The following is a 19,470-nucleotide window of genomic DNA, read 5'->3' on the forward strand; positions in this document are numbered from 1 at the left end:
TGATTATTGTCTGTTTTTGAATGTCTGCATCTATATGTATGTTTACAGCAATATCACCACATGTGTATCCAGTTTTAATCTTGTGTAAATGTAATGCGTAATTATAGGACTGTAAGGAATATGATATTGGTATGACTGAATAATTCAATAGGTTTTTTAACTTTTTGATTCTTTTAATTGTGAATAACTTACTGTTATGCTTCTTTTGATTTGAAATAAAACCGAATTGAATTGAATTGAATTGAAAAAAAAAAAGCAGCATGATAATAAATGAAGCATTCTGTTAAATCATGTAGATGAAAAATAAACTTGAATATCATTCGTATCACAGTATGCTCTACTATTCTTCTGAAGCGAAATGTTTCCGGTTATTTGTTCATCCAAATACAAAGGTCAGATAATCTTAAGGAATCCGACAAACGACAATCCGACAGACTTTGTGTGTATGTGGGAGGACGAGGAGGAAAAATAAGGGGACTACTATACTCCTACTCTCTAAAAAAAATCGAGTGAAAATATTCACTCCTAAAAGAGTGAATACAAAAAAGAGTGAATTTAAAGTGAAATTGGAGTGAATTTTGAGTGAAAATGTTCATTTTCACTCGTTTCAGAGTGACCTCAGGGATCACTCCAAAATCTTCGAGTGATCCCTGAGGTCACTCCAAAATGAGTGAAAATGAACATTTTCACTCAAAATTCACTCCAATTTCACTTTAAATTCACTCTTTTTTGTATTCACTCTTTTAGGAGTGAATATTTTCACTCGATTTTTTTTTTAGAGAGTACACTTGTCCCAACAGATACTTTATTCATGATATCATTGGCAACTTTTTCTTGGAAATACTTGGTGACCATTTCAGGGTATTAATGACAATAACACTAGGCTCTCATAAGCGATTTTTCTAACGTGCACGTGTGAGAAATCGACAGACTCTTCTCTAAGGTGGAATTTTGCTGCCAGGTGATTTATACACGCAAAGGTCTACAGTAAATAGCGTGATCTAGAGGGAAAGAGCTATTCGACATTTCCCAGTTGGAGAGTCTTTTTCTATCTCTCGTGATAACAGACTACACAGACTCACAGAGAAACAGCCACTGGCTGAGCAAGAAGTGGAGTGACCCGTAGTGAAATGAACTAAACCGTTGCGATATATTCTGTTCTCCTGTACAGTCGTCATAGTTATTCAGAGTCACCCGTTCACGATGTTTGCTTCACTCTGGGATAGACTGGGAGTGGCCGTGGTTCGCTTGCCAGCTTGAGAAGTACCACCAGGGGTGACGATGATGTTGGAGTCGCGGCTGAACCTCGCCTGGATGATGTTGAGGAGGGCGGTCTTGAAGTGTGGGTGCTTGGTGCCGTAGATGACTGGGTTGAGACAAGCGTTGAGGAGAAGAAACACCATGGCCAGGGGAACCCCCCGGAAGCCAAACTGGGCCAAGATGCACACACCGTAGGGGATGATGCAGAGGAGAAATCCTAGGACCACAAAGAAGCAGTTCTTGGTGATGCGGGAATCCATCTCGTACATTTGGCGAGCTCTTCTCGATTTCTTTGTAGCAGACTTTGGGGAACGAGAGCGGGAGAAAAATGAGAGGCATTAATTTCGACAGAAAATATGATATATGAATGAAAGCAATGACATTAATCCTTACAATTGGAATGGTTCAGACGGGCAAACGTATTGTTTTTGCTTTACAACGCTCATCAACAAGTTAGTGGAACTATTTTCATCGAAAATCCGCTTCATGATAAATGCAGTGAACAAACTGAACGCAAACGCTGGCCTTAGCTGTTCTTGTTAGTGTGTGTGTGGGTGTGTGAGTACGTGTGTGCTTATGTGTTGGAAAGAAGAAAATAAAGAAAATTTGAAACAAAGTATGCATAGTCATGATGAACTTGTAATACTTTCCTATGACGTCACAAACGGGGGGGGGGCGTTCACCAAAAACTCAGTGCAATGTAAATACCAACACACAAAGAGCTCCTGGAAACTGTAAAATGTCTGTTCAAATATTAACAACAAAACAAATGACTTATATTGAGAGCATCTTCTATGATGACTTTTTTTTGTTTGTTGTTGTTGGGTGTTTTTTTTTTTTCATTCTCTTAAAAACGTTTCCGAAGCGTTAGGCTTAGCCGGAAATTTCAAGAGTTATTCAAATCAGCTCTAGGTTCTGGTTTCCGCCGCAATTCTTCTATGATTTGACCAGGCCTCCCAAAGGAAAGTCATGTCCGAAAATGGGAAAGAGGATATCGCTTCCTTGCACCATTCCGTTAAACATGTGCAATAGTGATTATCGTCACAGCGGTCATGAAAATGTTGCATGACCAGGCATAATATTATACAGCCGTGCAGCGAAGCGTCTATAATCACCTAATCAGGAATATGCAACTCCAACTCTTGTGACAATGTCTTAGAATCAAAATTATATAATATTCATTTAGATTGATTATCAAAATTTGCAATGGGGTCCTCCCAAAAGACATACACCCACGAGTCATACAGCCCATGAGTTCGACACTATAGGCAAATAAGGCCCATGAGTCCGACATTAGGCAAACTATCGGCCCGCTATCAGACGAAATTCAGCACAAAGCAAAAAGACCTTTCGAATTCGACCCTTGATAAAAAGAAAACAAAAAAAACACACACACACACACAAAAAAGCCCACGAGACCGACACCTACATCATGGGGTTTAATGAAATGACTAATAAAATTAAAGACTCCGGTAATATGCAATCTGAATATCACATGATAAGGCGCTCAATTCAATTCAATTCAATTCAAAGTTTATTTCATTTTTCGACAAAACATATGTTTCACTTCTTTTGGTAACAGAAAATGAGGTAAATAGAACATAGTGAAGTGAAAAGACTGTACAACACATGAGGACCTATGGTAGTCATACATAGTATAGTACAAAAGAAACATAAGTGATCAAAGTGAAATACATGTATACCGTTGCATAAAGTGCGAAAAATGGAGGGACCCACTAAAAAGACAGAGCTTGTAGTGTGTGGGCCCCTCTGAAAAGGAACATCGATGGAAAGATAAATTGAATCATCTTAGATACAAAAAGTAACAAAGTGGAAGAAGTCTGGAAGCCCACTGAAAATTAGATTACAGATATACACTTTCATAGACGCGAACAAACATGAAACAATCTATAGATGGTGTAAAACATTTTGTATAACATTAATCGAGTTGAATATACAAGTCTAGTAGATTTAACGGGATGATACAATATTGGGGGAGATGAGAATTGGGCTTTTAACTTTTTGCGAGATACCAAGAAAACACTAATGATATATTATAGAGCATACCATTTTAAGAGGAATTTATTTGATGAAAATCGGGTTTGGAATGACTGAAACATCCAAAAACAAAGTAAAACAAAGTGAGCATAATAAAGTGTGGGTCCCACACTTTATTAGAATTGCTATTTTTTGGATATCTCAGCCATTTCAAAACCAATTTCCTTCAAATGTTGAATTCCTCGTGGAATTACACGCTCTTTCATATTTCATAAGAGGTTTCTCATTACCTCACCAAAAAATGTTAGAAACCTGAAATTAGGTCTCAACCAAAACTATACGATCCCTTTAGATTAAGTGTCATCACGACTTTTTCCAGCTTTATGCATCATAAAAAAAGATTACAAAGTCTGATAAATGCTAGTTACACAATCATGGATTGTTCGAGCCATTATTGTCATGAAACTTTTTCCTTGGAATGAAGAAAACGAATGAAAGCATATAAAGAAGGCTTCAAAAGATGATGATTTGAATATTGATAATACCGATTGTCTAATATTGTGTCGACGTTTGTTGTATTGGGCATGTTGGGCGGTTTAACAAAATTGAGCTGCACACTTTTGTCTATAGGGCCGAGAGAGTAAACCTTTACTATCATAAGTATGATATATGAATGAGTTTCATTTGCTCATACACTTTGAATTAAACATTATGATTTACATCACTTTGAATGATCAACAACAGTATGTTTTATCATATGTGTTATCTTTTGCTGTTGAATGGAAACGAAAATATTTTGATGATGTTCGTAAGCAAGGGAAGCAGTATTTTAATATGTACCTTACTCTCCACCACGTCAAAGGACTCTGATCGGGAAACACCAGGGGACGGACCGAGGTCGATTTGTGCCTGGCTTCGTCGCCGAAGATGACGCTTTACGAAGACGAAGATGCGAATGTAGGAGGAGAGAACGATGGCCAGTGGAAGACAGGACAGGAAGATGCCTTCGATGTAGGCAAGGAGAGTGGTTTCCCTCCCGCTGGCATCGACCTCGAGGTCGCTGCATAGTTTCGTGTCGTGGTCAAAGCCCAGCGTGATGGCGCCGCTGATGCACGGAATGATGACGACGATGAAAGGTATGAGCCAGGTGGCTGCAATCATGGCCGTGATCGGACCACGCTGATAGATTCGCTGGTAGACGACGGGCGACATCGTGACGAGGACCATGCGATTGACCCCGATGGCTACGAGATGCCATACGCTGCTCCCGAGAGTGACAGCCCGGGCGATGGCGATCGTCACGCAGAACCAGTCGGACAACGGCCATCCTGTGGGAGACAAGATACCCACCACCATCCACGGGATCACCAGACAGGTGGCGATATCACTGACCGCCAGGCTGCAAATGAAAACGTTGGTGACGGATCGCATCTTCGTGAAGTTGATCACGGCCGCGACTACCATCAGGTTGCCGACCAGCCCAAAGAGGCATACCGCGATGAAATACGTGGATATCGCGATCCTCCCACCATAGTTTGTGAAATCGACATCGACATCATTATCGTCACTCATTGTGTCATTGTGATCATCTGCCATAATTAGTCCAGCAACTTTCATCCGTCGTCCTATTCTTTTATAATAATTCCCTGCCAAGTTTTTTCTCAAAGTTTAATTCTTCACATGCAGGAAGAAATGGAGCCTTCGTTCGCGTCCACCAAGTCGTATTTATTCACGTCATCCACAGTCACCAGAACAAGTGAAATCAACACCGCCAAGAAGTCCATTAGATAGGGACTTTCTAATTTTCCTTTTCCCAGAAGAGAGAGTAAAATGCACATAGATGCACAGCGTATCTACACAACCGAGTCGGAATATATACCACTTCCCACTTATAACACGGAAAAGTATCAAATAACTGTAAATGAGATTACTGAGAATGGATCGCGTTCGACAACCAACGTGTACATCAATGCCAGAAACCACTACATGGCGGCTGTCACACTTTACGGGATATTTCGTGGCCAAAGGTTGCTTGGCTGTAGATCCTGTTCATATTTTCATATCTAGACCAACAAGGCTTCAGCGTGTGACTACTTTTTTTTTCGGAAAATAGGAAAGTTGCGGGCCATCCTGTCAAACGTGCCCGCATGTTTGTTTGGCTGTAATACATTTTCCTCAGATACATGAACCGCAGTAATAACAGCGACCAGTATGTTGCCATTTTACTGATTTCTCTTTAAGTAATCCCAACTTCCGCTTAGTCTATCAATATTTGTAAATACAAAGGCTAGTGGCACATGATCGGGAAAAATATGAACGATAGCGCATTGCTGAGCTGGCGAGCAGCTTGATCAAGAACAATGCCTTATCAGAAACTCAGCTTGAAGCTACCTCAATTCTATTCAAAGGTTTTATTTTCACTTCTTTCAACAGAATGTACAAAAAAAATATAGATTCGACATGCGTTTGAAGGAATGATACATAGATAGCAAAGAATAACATTTGTCAATAATCATTACAAAATTACAAAACCTCCCCCCCCCCCCCCCCCTCCATTTCACTCCTAAAAGATCGATGCTCAAATAATTTTCTCGAAGCCGGTCTAGAAGCCCTTCAAGGCTCTACTTGACAAATCATGCATAATGCAGCTTTACTTGATAATAGCATTATTACGAATTAAGCATCAGCAGCAATACAATACAGGCATAAATTCAAATAAGGCAATACCTTTTATATTCCTATTTTTTGACACATTGTATCTGAACATTTGGCACTTTAGTTATGTTTCCCTTTTTTGTACTATTCGAAAATAAACATGAGTTAAATTGCCTTTTTCTCCTCCTTTTGTGAGTGGGGAAATAGTAAACTTGGTTGAAATTTGAAAAAATAATCTACAACTTTCCACGAGTCATGTAAAGGCCAATAGTACTGTCACTAACACTCGAACACCGTACTCACGGTCGAAGTCAGAGCGTGCCTAATTGATTTCAAAGATTGCGTAGATTGCTGAAGGTAATGATATCCGTACTTTGATCTGATTTGATCCTAGTACCACATAGCATAGAAAATGAATTCTCATGTTATAAACCTTTGAGGTTTTCACCAGAACAGACTGCCGAGGAAGTGGTGACGTGCCTCATTCTTTTTTTTTTTCTTTTTTTTATTTCTTCCTGGGCTAGTCTGGGAGAGCTTTAATCATTTATTATGTGTTACTGTTGTTGTTACCTTTGGTTTATTTTGTTTGTGTTTTTATTTTTTATTGTTTTTTTTCGTTTTCTTGTTTGTTAACATACTTCGGTGCCTCTTCGGTCATTATAATAATAGTTTTATATATAGCTTATATATAGTTGTAATTTATTATATATATATATATATATATATATATATATATATATATATATATATATACATATATGCAATTCACGAAGTTTCAAGATGAGGTATTCCTTTTTCCCCAGCAAAGATACTGGTGAATCATTTATATCATAAATAACTGCCGTACAACACAACGTGCTCCAAAGGACATTGAACGTTTTGATAAGTATACACTATAGCCCTGTCGCTGTACACTACAGTCGCGCACGACGTTTGGTTGGGCTAGTTTTCATATGACTATTATGATAATAATGACGTTATATTCTATGAAAGACGCTAATGGCGTTCTGCATAATCATGTATGGTTAAATAAGGGAGATATAAAGTCATTAGCATTAAAGGGCTTTTATCTACATTGTAGAATAACGTATCTTTATTAATGTGTATACACTTTGTTATCAGTAGTTTTGTGTATCAGCACTAACCAAGAGGGTTGAAAAGGTACAAAGAAAATGTCCTGTATGTGCCGTAGATGTTGCAATTTCAAGGCCAAATCTCATTTAGAATACTATATGCTTCAGTTAGAACGGGGGATAGACTCGAAAGTGTATTTTAGATCTGTTGCCCCTATTCACAATAATTATTTCTTCTTTAATTTTCACTGATTGTGATATAAATGTGTTTCATGGCCGGCGCCACGATTTTAAAAGTGCGGGGGGGGGGGGGGGGGGGGAGGTGCAGTTTATATTCCACTTCCGGGTTTCCTCAAAGGTTTTCTTACCCCCCGCCAGAATCCCTCTGGGGCAACTATCTATCGGCAAAAGCTTTCTGTTCTGGTGCCACTTCCGGGGTTAAAAGAGTGGGGGTGCAAAGTCGTTACACGCATTCCCATGTATTGTGCAAAAAAGAAAAGAAAAGAAAACAAAACAAACAAACAAACAAACAAGTCACCTGCTTGTTTGTTTGTTTGTTTGTTTGTTTTTCGCACAATCATTGGGAATGGGGACCCGAGTCCCCCCCCCCCCCCACCCCGTTCCGCCGGCATTTAGTCCGTTTTAATCATGGTTCTAATCACGTCGCTCTCAGTAGAGGCATTCCTACTCATTCGGAGGGGAAACATTTCACAGATTTTTGTTCCATGCAGCTCTATTGATGGCGTCCCGCTACAAAATAGTACGCATATTAAAATGGAAACTTGATTGTGTAATTTACACTATTGTATTTATTCTATTCCACATGATAACAAATTTTACAGGTTCTTGTCTATACAAACGACAATGCTTACAGGGTCGGCGCAGCCGTGGGGCCGTGGGGGCTAGGGCCCCCACACTTTTTGTGCACCATATAAAGGTAAGGTGTTATCACTTTGGGCCCCCATACTTTTTCAACCCGGAAGTACGCAAGTGGCACTAAAATAGAAATAGATAGAGATCTTCAAGTATTGCGGCGGTAAGGTTATGTGTTTTCTCTGAAGACATTTTTTTTTATAACCCCCGGAAATGGGAGGGGCGAAAATGAAAATGAGTTGAGGACCTTTCTTTTTTTTTTTTTTTTTTTTTTTTGCTTGTCAGCTGCAGAAACCCGGAAGTGGACGGGGAGAGATGAGCTAAGGACCTCATTTTTTTTTTTTTTTTTTTTTTTTTTTTTTTTTTTTGCTTGTTAGCTCATGAAACCCGGAAGTGGACCCCCACTCTGTTGAAAACACTGCACCGGCCCTGACTTATACATTCATCCCATTGGAATCCCATGACTAAGCGTGGAAAATTAAAAGAACAGACATAGAGTATATAATATAAGACTTTAAAAAAGGAGGGCGGGCTGAGGTAGGTGCAAAGAGGGCTTGTAGACGAAAGGCTCATTTGGCAATAAGAATGACACAATGCTCAGCTTTTCTCTTTCAGCTTTCCCGTAGATGTTGTTCTTGTTCTTCAAATGGATTTCATTGGTCAATGATATGAAACGTGAAGATTAGTCTAGATATCACTGGAACATAAACATGTTACTTTACATGGAATATTACAACCACAAAATTTACTACAACAAATGACTCGTGTTAAAGGACAAGTTCACCTTCATAGACACATGTGGGTTTTGTGAAAGCAGCAATATTAGCAGAACACAGCAAAAGTTTGAGGAAAATCGAACAATCTGTTCAAAAGTTATGAATTTTTGAAGTTTCTGCTCAGTCACTGCTGGACGAGAAGACTGATATAGCTTGTGATGTCACATGTGTACAACGATATAAAGAAAAAAAATAAAGAAAATTCAACACATTTTCACTTTTCTCGCATAACAAAAGAACACTTGACTTCTCTTTTTCAGAAAGCAGGGGGAATAATATTACCCTAACATACATCAGTAAAAAGTCAAAGAAATGTGCACTTTATTAAAAAAGTAAAGTTTTGTGAAATTCTCTTTTTATTTTTCTTATATCGTTGTACGCATGTGACATCACGCACTGTGATAGTCTTCTCATCCAGCAGTCCCTGCACAAATACTTAAAAAAATCTTCACTTTTGAACGGATTGTCCGATTTCCCCCACATTTTCGCTGATGTGTTCTATTAATATTGTTGCCTTCACTCAATCCACATGTTTATCCTGGTGGACTTGTAAACACATTCACCGACATCTGTATACATGGTGCTGTACCCGGAAAATAGTACACTATATTGCTAACGTAGAATTTTATCTTTAAATGAATTTATATAGAATTAATTTGACCCTGGATAGTTGACTGTTCAGTGTATTTGGGGGAATTCTATTTTCACCTATATATCAAAATTTATAAAATCTTGTATCTATCATGCTTGTTCGATTAGAAGTAAAACACCAAGGACTTCTGTCCATAGGAATATATTGAGTACTCATCAATTATTCCTCCTTTATTACTGAATTGCTCTGAAATATTGTTCTAAAAATTCAATAATAAATAAATATATAAATAGATATAGTATACAATTTACCTTACCTGAAGAAGCGTCCAAATGGATTTTATTAGTATTTTTCCCTCTCGTGGTTGGAAGAAAAAGAAGGGTAGAATTTTTTCTCATCGTCCTGTAGTTTGTTTGTTCTATCAACAGTTATGAGAGCGGATCACAAGAACATTACTCAACGTAGTTTCCAAATACCTTCCCCTGACTTTTTCTTTGCGTAAACATGGTGATTAAAATTAATTTGAAATAGAATCAAGATGAAAACGCGACGACCACACGGTCAAAACGATTATTAATCAGTAAATTCCTGGTCATATGAAATTTTAACCGACGGATTATCTCCAGCAGAATCGCATAACTAATACAAAGGCTAACAGATGACAGAGTAACGCAACAAAATTTAGACTGCGTGAAAATTTATCATTCTGACCTTCAAACCCGTTGTGTGATAAACAACCTATCTCATTATACACTGAGAAGAAGTTTCATTTTGATCAACTTAATACACACAGCAAGAAACGAAAGTAAGCACTATTTTGAGGTCATATTTTTCGTAGAAGATTTTGATATAATTTAATGTATTATATACCATATTGTACATTAAAGGTAATTTCATTGGCTATTAAGCTAATAGGTTAATTAGAATGAAAGCTTTACGCATAAGTGAGCAGATTCGTTTTTGTCCTCCAAGACACAAAATAAAAAATTGCAAAAACTGGTATGTGCTCTTTCATTTGCAAATGCCCTTCACGATAACATTAATAACAAAAGACTACTTTTAGTGGAGCGGCATAGCCGAACAATTGTGCATTTTGTGATAAAAGCACCAAATTTCGTACACAGGTTGACAATCATGTTCAGATTAAATTTAGATATTGGGCCATCGTAAATTGCGCCCTCAACGGCCATGGTAGCCATCTTTTTCAAAATGGCCGCCATAAATGCCGTTTTTGTTAAAAAGGGAAGGCCATTTTTTTTTTCTTCTTTGCAAACAAGCGGGAAATTACATCCACAATAAATCCAGATATTGGGCAATTGAAAATTGCGCTCTCAATGGTTATGGCAGCCATTTTTTTTTTTTAAATGGGCACCATAATTGAAGTGCCACTTTTTCCATTTAAAAAGTTTGCTAATTTCAAAAGGAAAAGTCAATGAAATTTTGGTTATAAATGGGAAATGACATTTAGAAATTAAAATAAATCTCGATATTGGGCCATCGGAAATTGCGCCCTCAGCGGTCATAACAGCCATTTTTCAAAATGGCCGCCATAAATGCTATATTTTCGAAAAGATTTACTGAAATCAGAAGGGAAAGCCAACGAGATTTTGCAAACAGGTGGGAAATTACATTCAAAAGTAAACTTATTGGGCCATTGCAAATTGCCCCCTCAATGGCCATTCCAACCATTTTTCAAAATGGCCACCATGAATGTTTTTTTTTTTGTGTTGCAGACGTCAATCAAAATTTCCACAAAGGTGAACAATTACATTCAAACTGTATTTGATAATACGCCATCCAAAAGTGCACCCTCAACAGCAATAGCAGCCAAGTTTCAAAACAGCTGCCATGGATGCCCCTTTTTTTTTGCAAAAAAATTGCTGATGTCAGAAAGAAAAGTCAATAAGACTTTGCAAACAAGTTGAAAATTATGCTCAAAAATAGAATGAAGTATAAGGTCTTCTTAGAAGGCGCCCTCAAGGGACATGCTAACCGAAAGATGGAAAGATTTGCTAATTTCAGAGAGAAAATCAATGAAATTTGTACATATGTTAAAAATCATATTTAAAAGAAAATAATATATGAGGTCATTACAAATGGCATCATCAACGACCATTTTCCAAATGGCCACTATAGATGCTATTTATTTCTTGAAAATATGATAATGCCAGAAGAAAACAATACAATTTCTTGTGCAAATTGACAAAAGATATTCAAATAAATTTAAGTTTGAATTTGAATTTGAATTTGCAATGAAGATATTGAGCCACCATTTAAACATCGTCCCCAAAGGCTATGGCAGCTCTTTGTCAAAATGGCTTCCACACACTCCCTTTTTTTATTTGCTTATTCTAGAAGGAGAAAGCAATAGAATACTGCTAAACAGCCATTAATCTAATGCAATCTGGTGTTCAAAGAAATTTAAATTTAAAAAATGATTTCATTGACGGGTTAATTCTAAATTCATGTTTTCAGTTTAGTTCTAATTGCAGTATTTCGCGTGTGACGGCTAACAGTATGGATATCAAAGGTATATGTGTTTTTATGGAAGCACAGCAAGTAAATTAACGTTTTCGTAAAATGAAAGGCCATTTTTCGTGTCTGTCTTAAGAATATTTAGGAAGTTACATTTTAGAATAGATACAGGTCATATAGTCCCATATATTCAATGATATGGTGTTACTGTCAAGTTAATACATTGCGCCATTATCCCTGGATATTCATATTACTCTTTTTCGGAAATTTTTCGTGTTTGCCACCTAAAATATGCATTCATTATTGGTGAGATATAATCGCTAAGCATTTTCCTTGTTTATTTTAGTTGTTCCTTAAATGATTTCTTTAACACCATATTTCAGATTATATAATGTTTCTGTGAGTATTCTACTGTCTTCTCCTGATGAAGTTATGCAAATTTTCAAGACAAAAAAAAAGAAGAGTGTATTGTAACCATTTTGACAAATAGCTGAAATAGCCATTGAGAACACAGCTAATGATGGCTCAATGTCTAAACTTCTTTGTATGTAATTGTCAACTTGCGCAAAAAAATGTTTATTGTCTTCTTCCGGCATTAGGACATCGTCATAAAAGAAAAATGGCTGCAATTACCGATATTACCCAATTGCCGAACATCTGAATATATTTTGAATTCTATTTCCTACTTGTTTGTAAAATCTTGTTGATTTTCCCTACTAAAATTTTATTTTTTTTTTTGGTAAAAAATTGCAGTTATGGCGACCTTTTTGAAAAAAAAAAAATGGCTGCCATGACCGTTAGGGGGCGCAATTTGCGATGGTCCAATATCTAAATTTATTCTAAATGTTATATCCCACTCGTTTGCAAAATCTTATTGGTTTTTCCCTTTTGAAATTTGTAAATTTTAACGAAAAATGGCATTTATGTCGGTCATTTTGAAAAAAAAAATGGCTGCCATGACCGTTAGGGGGCGCAATTTGCGATATTCCAACATCTAAATTTATTTTAAATGTTATATCCCACTCGTTTGCAAAATCTTATTGGTTTTTCCCTTCTAAAATTTGTAAATTTTAACGAAAAATGGCATTTATGTCGGTCATTTTGAAAAAAAAAATGGCTGCCATGACCGTTAGGGGGCGCAATTTGCGATATTCCAACATCTAAATTTATTTTAAATGTTATATCCCACTCGTTTGCAAAATCTTATTGGTTTTTCCCTTCTAAAATTTGTAAATTTTAACGAAAAATGGCATTTATGTCGGTCATTTTGAAAAAAAATGGCTGCCATGACCGTTAGGGGGCGCAATTTGCGATGGTCCAATATCTAAATTTATTTTAAATGTTATATCCCACTCGTTTGCAGTTATGGCGACCTTTTTGGTTTTTCCCTTCTAAAATTTGTAAATTTTAACGAAAAATGGCATTTATGTCGGCCATTTTGAAAAAATGGTTGCCATGGCCGTTGAGGGCGCAATTTGCTATGGCCCAATATCTACATTTATTTTGAATGTTATTTCCCACTCGTTTGCAAAATCTTATTGATTTTCCCTTCTGAAATTTGTAAATTTTTACGAAAAATTGCATTTATGGCGACCATTGTGAAAAAAATGGCTGCTATGGCCGTTGAGGGCGCCATTTACGATGGCCCAATATCTGAATTTATTTTGAATGTTATTTCCCACTCGTTTGCAAAATCTTACTGATTTTCCCTTCTGAAATTTTTGATTTTTTTGGGAAAAATGGCATTCATGGTGGCCATTTTGAAAAATGGCTGCCATGGCCGTTGAGGGCGCAATTTGCGGTGGCCCAATATCTAAATTTATTTTGAATGTTATTTCCTACTCGTTTGCAAAATCTTAGTGATTTTCCCTTCTGAAATTTGTAATTTTTTACGAAAAATGGCATTTATGGCGGCCATTTTGAAAAATGGCTGCCATGGCCGCTGAGGGCGCTATTTACGATGGCCCAATATCTGAATTTATTTCAAATGTCATTGTCAACAAGTGTGCGAAATTTGGTGCTTTTATCATAAAATGCACAATTCCTCTAATTTTTCAAGCTATGCCGCTCCACTATTTAACACTATGAGAGACGTGAATGAAATAGCAAAAATAAGTTTTCGTTCCCTTTATCTCTTTATAACCTCTAAGAAAAGAAAAGTAGGGAACTAAAGGGGAAAATAAGAATTTTCTGTCAAGTCAAACGTCAAATGACATAGGGAATAATAAGCATAAAGATGATTAAATGAGCAGAATTTCTTTATTTAATTCTGTTAATCTAGCAATTTAAAAATTCATGAGACAAATTCAATAACCAAACATTATTCACAATTTGCTAATTTGAAAAAAAAAACCCTCAAATTTCTACCAATTTTTATCAATTATTAGGTCTTCTGGTATTTCAATTGAATTTAGATTTGATAAAAGATTGTTTTATTTTCCTCCCTCTTTAGGCTTCATTGATCATTTTGGCTTTAAAGATATCATAGAGATCAAAGGTCTATTTTTGCAACTTAAAGATAATAAAAAGTTTTGGTACCTCAAAAGCTTCCCTGAATTTCCTTGTCTTGGTTTGTGTTTCAGGTTAAAGTACGTTGTCTGTGAGAATTACTCGCCCCAAAGTGCTCTCATGTCTTAGTAATCATGCAATAATGGTTTCGTACCAGAGCCGACGCTGTACAGCGTCGATAAATATTGTACGAAACCTCTGACTGCGACCAGCAGCGTGCAGCCCATTGTACGCATAGCTAACTGCGACCAGCAGCCCCATACGCATAGCGTAATGGGGCTTCGCATTGTAGCATTCAGGATCATGACAGAATTAGTATCGCGGGTAAATGTCAACTTAAAATCCAAAAATTTCTTCGATTTGAAGACTTACCAATTAAGTTGAAGTATTGAAAACAGGCTTCGAACAACGTTTGGTTCTGTCCCTTTCTGTTCGAATTGATGACTGAATGTGACTCGGTCGAGAGGACCTTGGGAGAGCTATACACTGGATACCATGGCCAGCGCATGCGCACACAAACATCTTATCCGTTCATGGATTTGAAATTTGTGTGCATGTGATGTGTTCGCATGCACTGGCTGTATACTAGTATTCATTGTACTGTATGTAGCTCTCCTAAGGTCCTGTCGACCGAGTCTCATATGCAAGTAATGTGCAGTTTAATGTTTCCAGATTAGCATGCCTGTACAGTGACAGGGCGATCGTTAACGAGTAACTGCACATTTCTTGAATATGGGACAAGTCTGAAGCAAATAATTGCCACACAACAATAGACATATAATGCACTCTTAAATGAATCCCACAAGGATTGTAACAATCATCCTCCAGTATTCCAACTGATACCTACTGATCAGTTACTAGCCATCCTCTTTAATATTGTAAATAATCCATTAACTTTTAGCGAAATAGTCTATGAGAAAAATAAACTTTTTTTTTGCTGAGTGTACAAAGATCAGATAATCCTTAGGAATCCGACAAAGGACAGACTTTGTGAGTTTGTGGGAGGAGGACGAGGAGGAGGAAGAGGAGGGGGAGAAATAAGGGGAACACTTTTAATTCCACTCTTCTTTCTCTGATGTCCTCTGATAGGCCTATGTTATACAAGATTTCATTGTCAACTTTTTACTTGAACTTTTTCTTAGTCAACATTTCAGATTATTGATGACAATAACACTTTCATAAGCGATATTTATAACGTGCACGTGTGAGAAATCGACAGGCTCTTCTCTAAGATGGAGTTTTGCTGCTAGATGATTTTTACACGCGGGGGTCTACAGGAAATAGCGCAATGGAGAGGGAAAGAACTGTTTCAACCTTTGCTGAGAGCTCTTTTTCTATCTCTCGTGATAACAGGCTACACGAACTCACAGAACAGCCACTGACTGAGCAAGAAGTGGAGTGACCCGTGGTGAAATAAAATAAACCCTTGTGATACAGTTCTCCTGTACAGTCGTCAGAGGTATTCAGAGTCACCCGTTCACGATGTTTGCTTCACTCTGGAATAGACTGGGCGTGGCCGTGGTTCGCTTGCCTGCTTGAGAGGTACCACCAGGGGTGACGATGATGTTGGAGTCGCGGCTGAACCTCGCCTGGATGATGTTGAGGAGGGCGGTCTTGAAGTGTGGGTGCTTGGTGCCGTAGATGACTGGGTTGAGGCAAGGGTTGAGGAGAAGGAACACCATGGCCAGGGGAACCCCCCGGAAGCCAAACTGGGCCAAGATGCACACACCGTAGGGGATGATGCAGAGGAGGAATCCTAGGACCACGAAGAAGCAGTTCTTGGTGATGCGGGAATCCATCTCGTACATTTGCCGGGCTCTTCTCGATCTCTTCGTAGCGGACTTTGGGGAACGATAGAGGAGGAAAGTGGAAGGAGTTTGACAGAAGATATGATATATGAATGAAATCTATGACATTCACTGTAACAATTGGAATGGTACAGCCGGGCAGACGGATTGTTTTTGGTATAAAACACTCATCAACAAATTAGTGCGACTATATATTATTTTCATCAAAAAATCCTCCTTACGACATGCAGTGAGCATACCGAACACAAACGTTGGCCTTAAATACCTGCTCTTGTGAGTGAGTGTGTGTGTGTGTGTGTGTGCACGCCCATGTTGCATTTGTGTCCATGTTTTGTAAAGAAGAAAACAAAGAAAACAAATTGGAAAAAAATCATGAATATAACATAGTCATGGTTAATTTGTGATGTTTTCCTATGACGTCACGAACAAGGACGGCATTCGACAGAAACTGCAACGCAATACCTATACGTGTAATTCAATGATCTCCATCAAACCGTAAAGTGTCTGTTCAAATAGTTACAGCAAATACATGACATAGATATTGAGAGCATCTTCTTATAATGATTAATAAATTTTGTATTCTTATCATTCTCTTGGAAACATTTCCAATGTGTTAGACTTAGCCGGATATTTCAAGAGTAACTATTATTCATATCAGCTCTAGATTCTGGTTTCCGCCACAATTCTTCTATGATTTGACCTCCCTTAGCCATGCAGGAGGTAATAATATTATCCGAAAAGGGGAAAAGAGGATCTCGCTTCCTTACACTCTTCCGTTGAACATATGCAATAGTAATCATCACAGCAGTCATGCAATAAAAGACTTTGCATAACCAGACATTATTTCACAGCCGAAATACGACCGAGCGCCTGTCACGGTGATCACTGATCCTAAGGAATAAGCCAACTCATCTTGTCTCGTCACAATAACAGCTACAGTTCGACCTCGATCATTCGGCTATGTCGGGACCGGCGTCCATCCGGATAAGCGAATTGGCCGGATATGGATGACACAATGTTAACGTATATAGCTGCCGTCCAAGCTGCCGTCCAAGTGCACTGGCAGCTAGGCAGGTAGCGTACCCCGCAACGGTGGTGTAATCTATGCTAGCCTGCGCAAAATTGTAGTCCCTTCTTCACAAAAATAAAGTTTATCTTTATGTGAAAATCATACATGTTTTACCTCATTAGATATTGAGAAACCTATCATGCACATCTTATGAAATTAGTGAAATAGATCATGAAAAGGTGTTTCAAAATCACTGTTTTTTCTCAATTTTTGGATGATAAAAAAAGTCCTTCACTACGTGAACGCGTCCGGATAATAGAGATTTCCGGATAAAAGGAGGCCGGATAATCGAGGTCGAACTGTACTTTCAATAAAGGCGCATTGTCAGCAACAAATCACTCCATTTGATTTGAGGCAATTAGTCCGCGCACATTCAGTTTAACTTAAACGAGATCAATCAAACAAATAGAAAAATAGATATTAATGAAGTCAGACGTATAATGAAAAGTGGTATAGATATAAGGTGCAGATGTCCCTTGTTTTCACTATCATGACAATGTCTTAATATCAATCACAAGCACACATAATAGGCCCTATACAAATTCGTTGATGTGATCTTTTCATTCCCTTTGAAACAACTCTCCTCTATTTCACAGCCTCTTCTCAAGCATCCTCTTATTGTGTAGGAGTATATCATTGATTAACAAGCTGTTTCTTTTTAAAGATTGCTTCATATTTTACACATTCTCAGTTCTTGCTTGTAATTTTTTCTTGGTATTTTAACGCTTAAAGTGAAGAAAGGATTCTTCGTATGTTATTAGTGGTAAATACCGTTTGCACACACACACACACACACACATAATGGCATATACATATACATAATATATTCTTTTTTCTGGGCAGATATTTCCATTTGCTTCATGGACAGAATGTTGTTGTGTATCACCAACATCAACAACTCAAGAATGATGTCTTGCACGTTTATATTGTACATAATTGTGAAAACGTATGGCAAGTCTCAAACGAATTGCTTAAATTGATATGCATGTGTACATAACATGTATAATATGAATATTATGTTTACATTGGTCGTCATGATAAATGCTAGTTACACATGCATGGTTCGAGCCATTAATATTGCCATGAGACATTTCCTGTTTATGAAGAAAACCAAAGAAAGCATGTAAAGAAGTCATCAAAGATGGTAATTTGAATATTGATAATACCGTCCGATTGTCTACGTTGTCTTGACTTTTGTTGCATTAGTCAGGTTAACAAAATGAAGCTACATGCTTTTGTCTTTGTGTACTATTTTTTGTTGTTGGATGGAAATGAAAACGCACAATCAACCATTTTATGAGAAACAGCATTTTAATACGCACCTTACTCTCCATCACGTCAAAGGACTCTGATCGGGAAACGCCAGGGGACGGACCGAGGTCGATCTGTGCCTGGCTTCGTCGCCGAAGATGACGCTTTACGAAGACGAAGATGCGAATGTAGGATGAGAGAACGATGGCCAATGGAAGACAGGACAGGAAGATGCCTTCAATGTAGGCAAGGAGAGTGGTTTCCCTCCCGCTGGCGTCGCGCTCGAGGTCGCTGCATAGTTTCGTGTCGTGGTCGAAGCCCAGCGTGATGGCGCCGCTGATGTACGGGATGATGACGACGATGAAGGGGATGAGCCAGGTGGCTGCAATCATGGCCGTGATCGGACCGCGCTGATAGATTCGTTGGTAGACGACGGGCGACATCGTGACGAGGACCATGCGATTGACCCCGATGGCCACGAGATGCCAGACGCTGCTCCCGAGCGTGATGTCTCGTGCGATGGCGATCGTCACGCAGAACCAGTCGGACAACGGCCATCCTGTGGGAGACAAGATACCCACCACCATCCACGGGATCACCAGACAGGTGGCGATATCACTGACCGCCAGGCTGCAGATGAAGACGTTGGTGACGGATCGCATCTTCGTGAAGTTGATCACGGCTGTGACTACCATCAGGTTGCCGACCAGCCCAAAGAGGCATACCGCGATGAAATACGTGGATATCGCGATCCTCCCACCATAGTTTGTAAAATCGACATCGACATCATTATCGTCACTCATTGTGTCATTGTGATCATCTGCCATAATCAGTCCAGCAACTTTCATCCGTCGTCCTATTCTTTTATAATAATTACCTGCCAAGATTTTTCTCAAAGTTTAATTCTTCACATGCAGGAAGAAATGGAGCCTTCGTTCGTCAACCAAGTCGTATTTATTCACGTCACCCACAGTCACCAGGACAGACGAAATCAACACTACCAAGAAATCCATTAGATAGGGACTTTCTAATTTCCCTTTTCCCAGTAAAACAGGGGGCAAGATGCACATAAATGGACAGCGTATCACAGCCGAGTCGGAATATATACCACTTACCACTAATAGTAGGGAAA

General features: G+C 38.3%; 2 protein-coding genes across 2 annotated transcripts; both read right to left on the bottom strand.

The window, feature by feature from the left end:
* Positions 1–1,190: 1,190 nt before the first annotated feature.
* On the bottom strand, positions 1,191–4,854 carry LOC139716239 (G-protein coupled receptor moody-like). Its single transcript, XM_071627804.1, has 2 exons — positions 4,099–4,854; positions 1,191–1,562 (listed from the first exon to the last, which is right to left on the bottom strand). Exons 1-2 carry the CDS (start codon positions 4,852–4,854, stop codon positions 1,191–1,193), a joined length of 1,128 nt encoding a protein of 375 aa, XP_071483905.1.
* Positions 4,855–15,679: 10,825 nt separating this feature from the next.
* Positions 15,680–19,165, bottom strand: LOC139716240 (G-protein coupled receptor moody-like). The gene is made up of 2 exons (XM_071627805.1): positions 18,410–19,165; positions 15,680–16,051 (listed from the first exon to the last, which is right to left on the bottom strand). The coding sequence occupies exons 1-2, from the start codon at positions 19,163–19,165 to the stop codon at positions 15,680–15,682; spliced, it is 1,128 nt and encodes a 375-aa protein (XP_071483906.1).
* Positions 19,166–19,470: the final 305 nt, after the last annotated feature.

Source organism: Diadema antillarum, unplaced genomic scaffold (genome assembly GCF_040938485.1).
Source record: "Diadema antillarum isolate AM-2024a unplaced genomic scaffold, OU_Dant_1.0 scf00000063, whole genome shotgun sequence".
NCBI lineage: Eukaryota > Metazoa > Echinodermata > Echinoidea > Diadematoida > Diadematidae > Diadema > Diadema antillarum.

Bases quoted from the DNA above. Each gene is read 5' to 3' on its own strand.
- LOC139716239 (XM_071627804.1), bottom strand. From the start codon at position 4,854: ATGGCAGATGATCACAATGACACAATGAGTGACGATAATGATGTCGAT. The intron at 1,563-4,098 runs GTACATATTAAA...CGTTCCCCAAAG, and splicing joins TTGACGTGGTGGAGAGTAAG to TCTGCTACAAAGAAATCGAG.
- LOC139716240 (XM_071627805.1), bottom strand. From the start codon at position 19,165: ATGGCAGATGATCACAATGACACAATGAGTGACGATAATGATGTCGAT. The intron at 16,052-18,409 runs GTGCGTATTAAA...CGTTCCCCAAAG, and splicing joins TTGACGTGATGGAGAGTAAG to TCCGCTACGAAGAGATCGAG.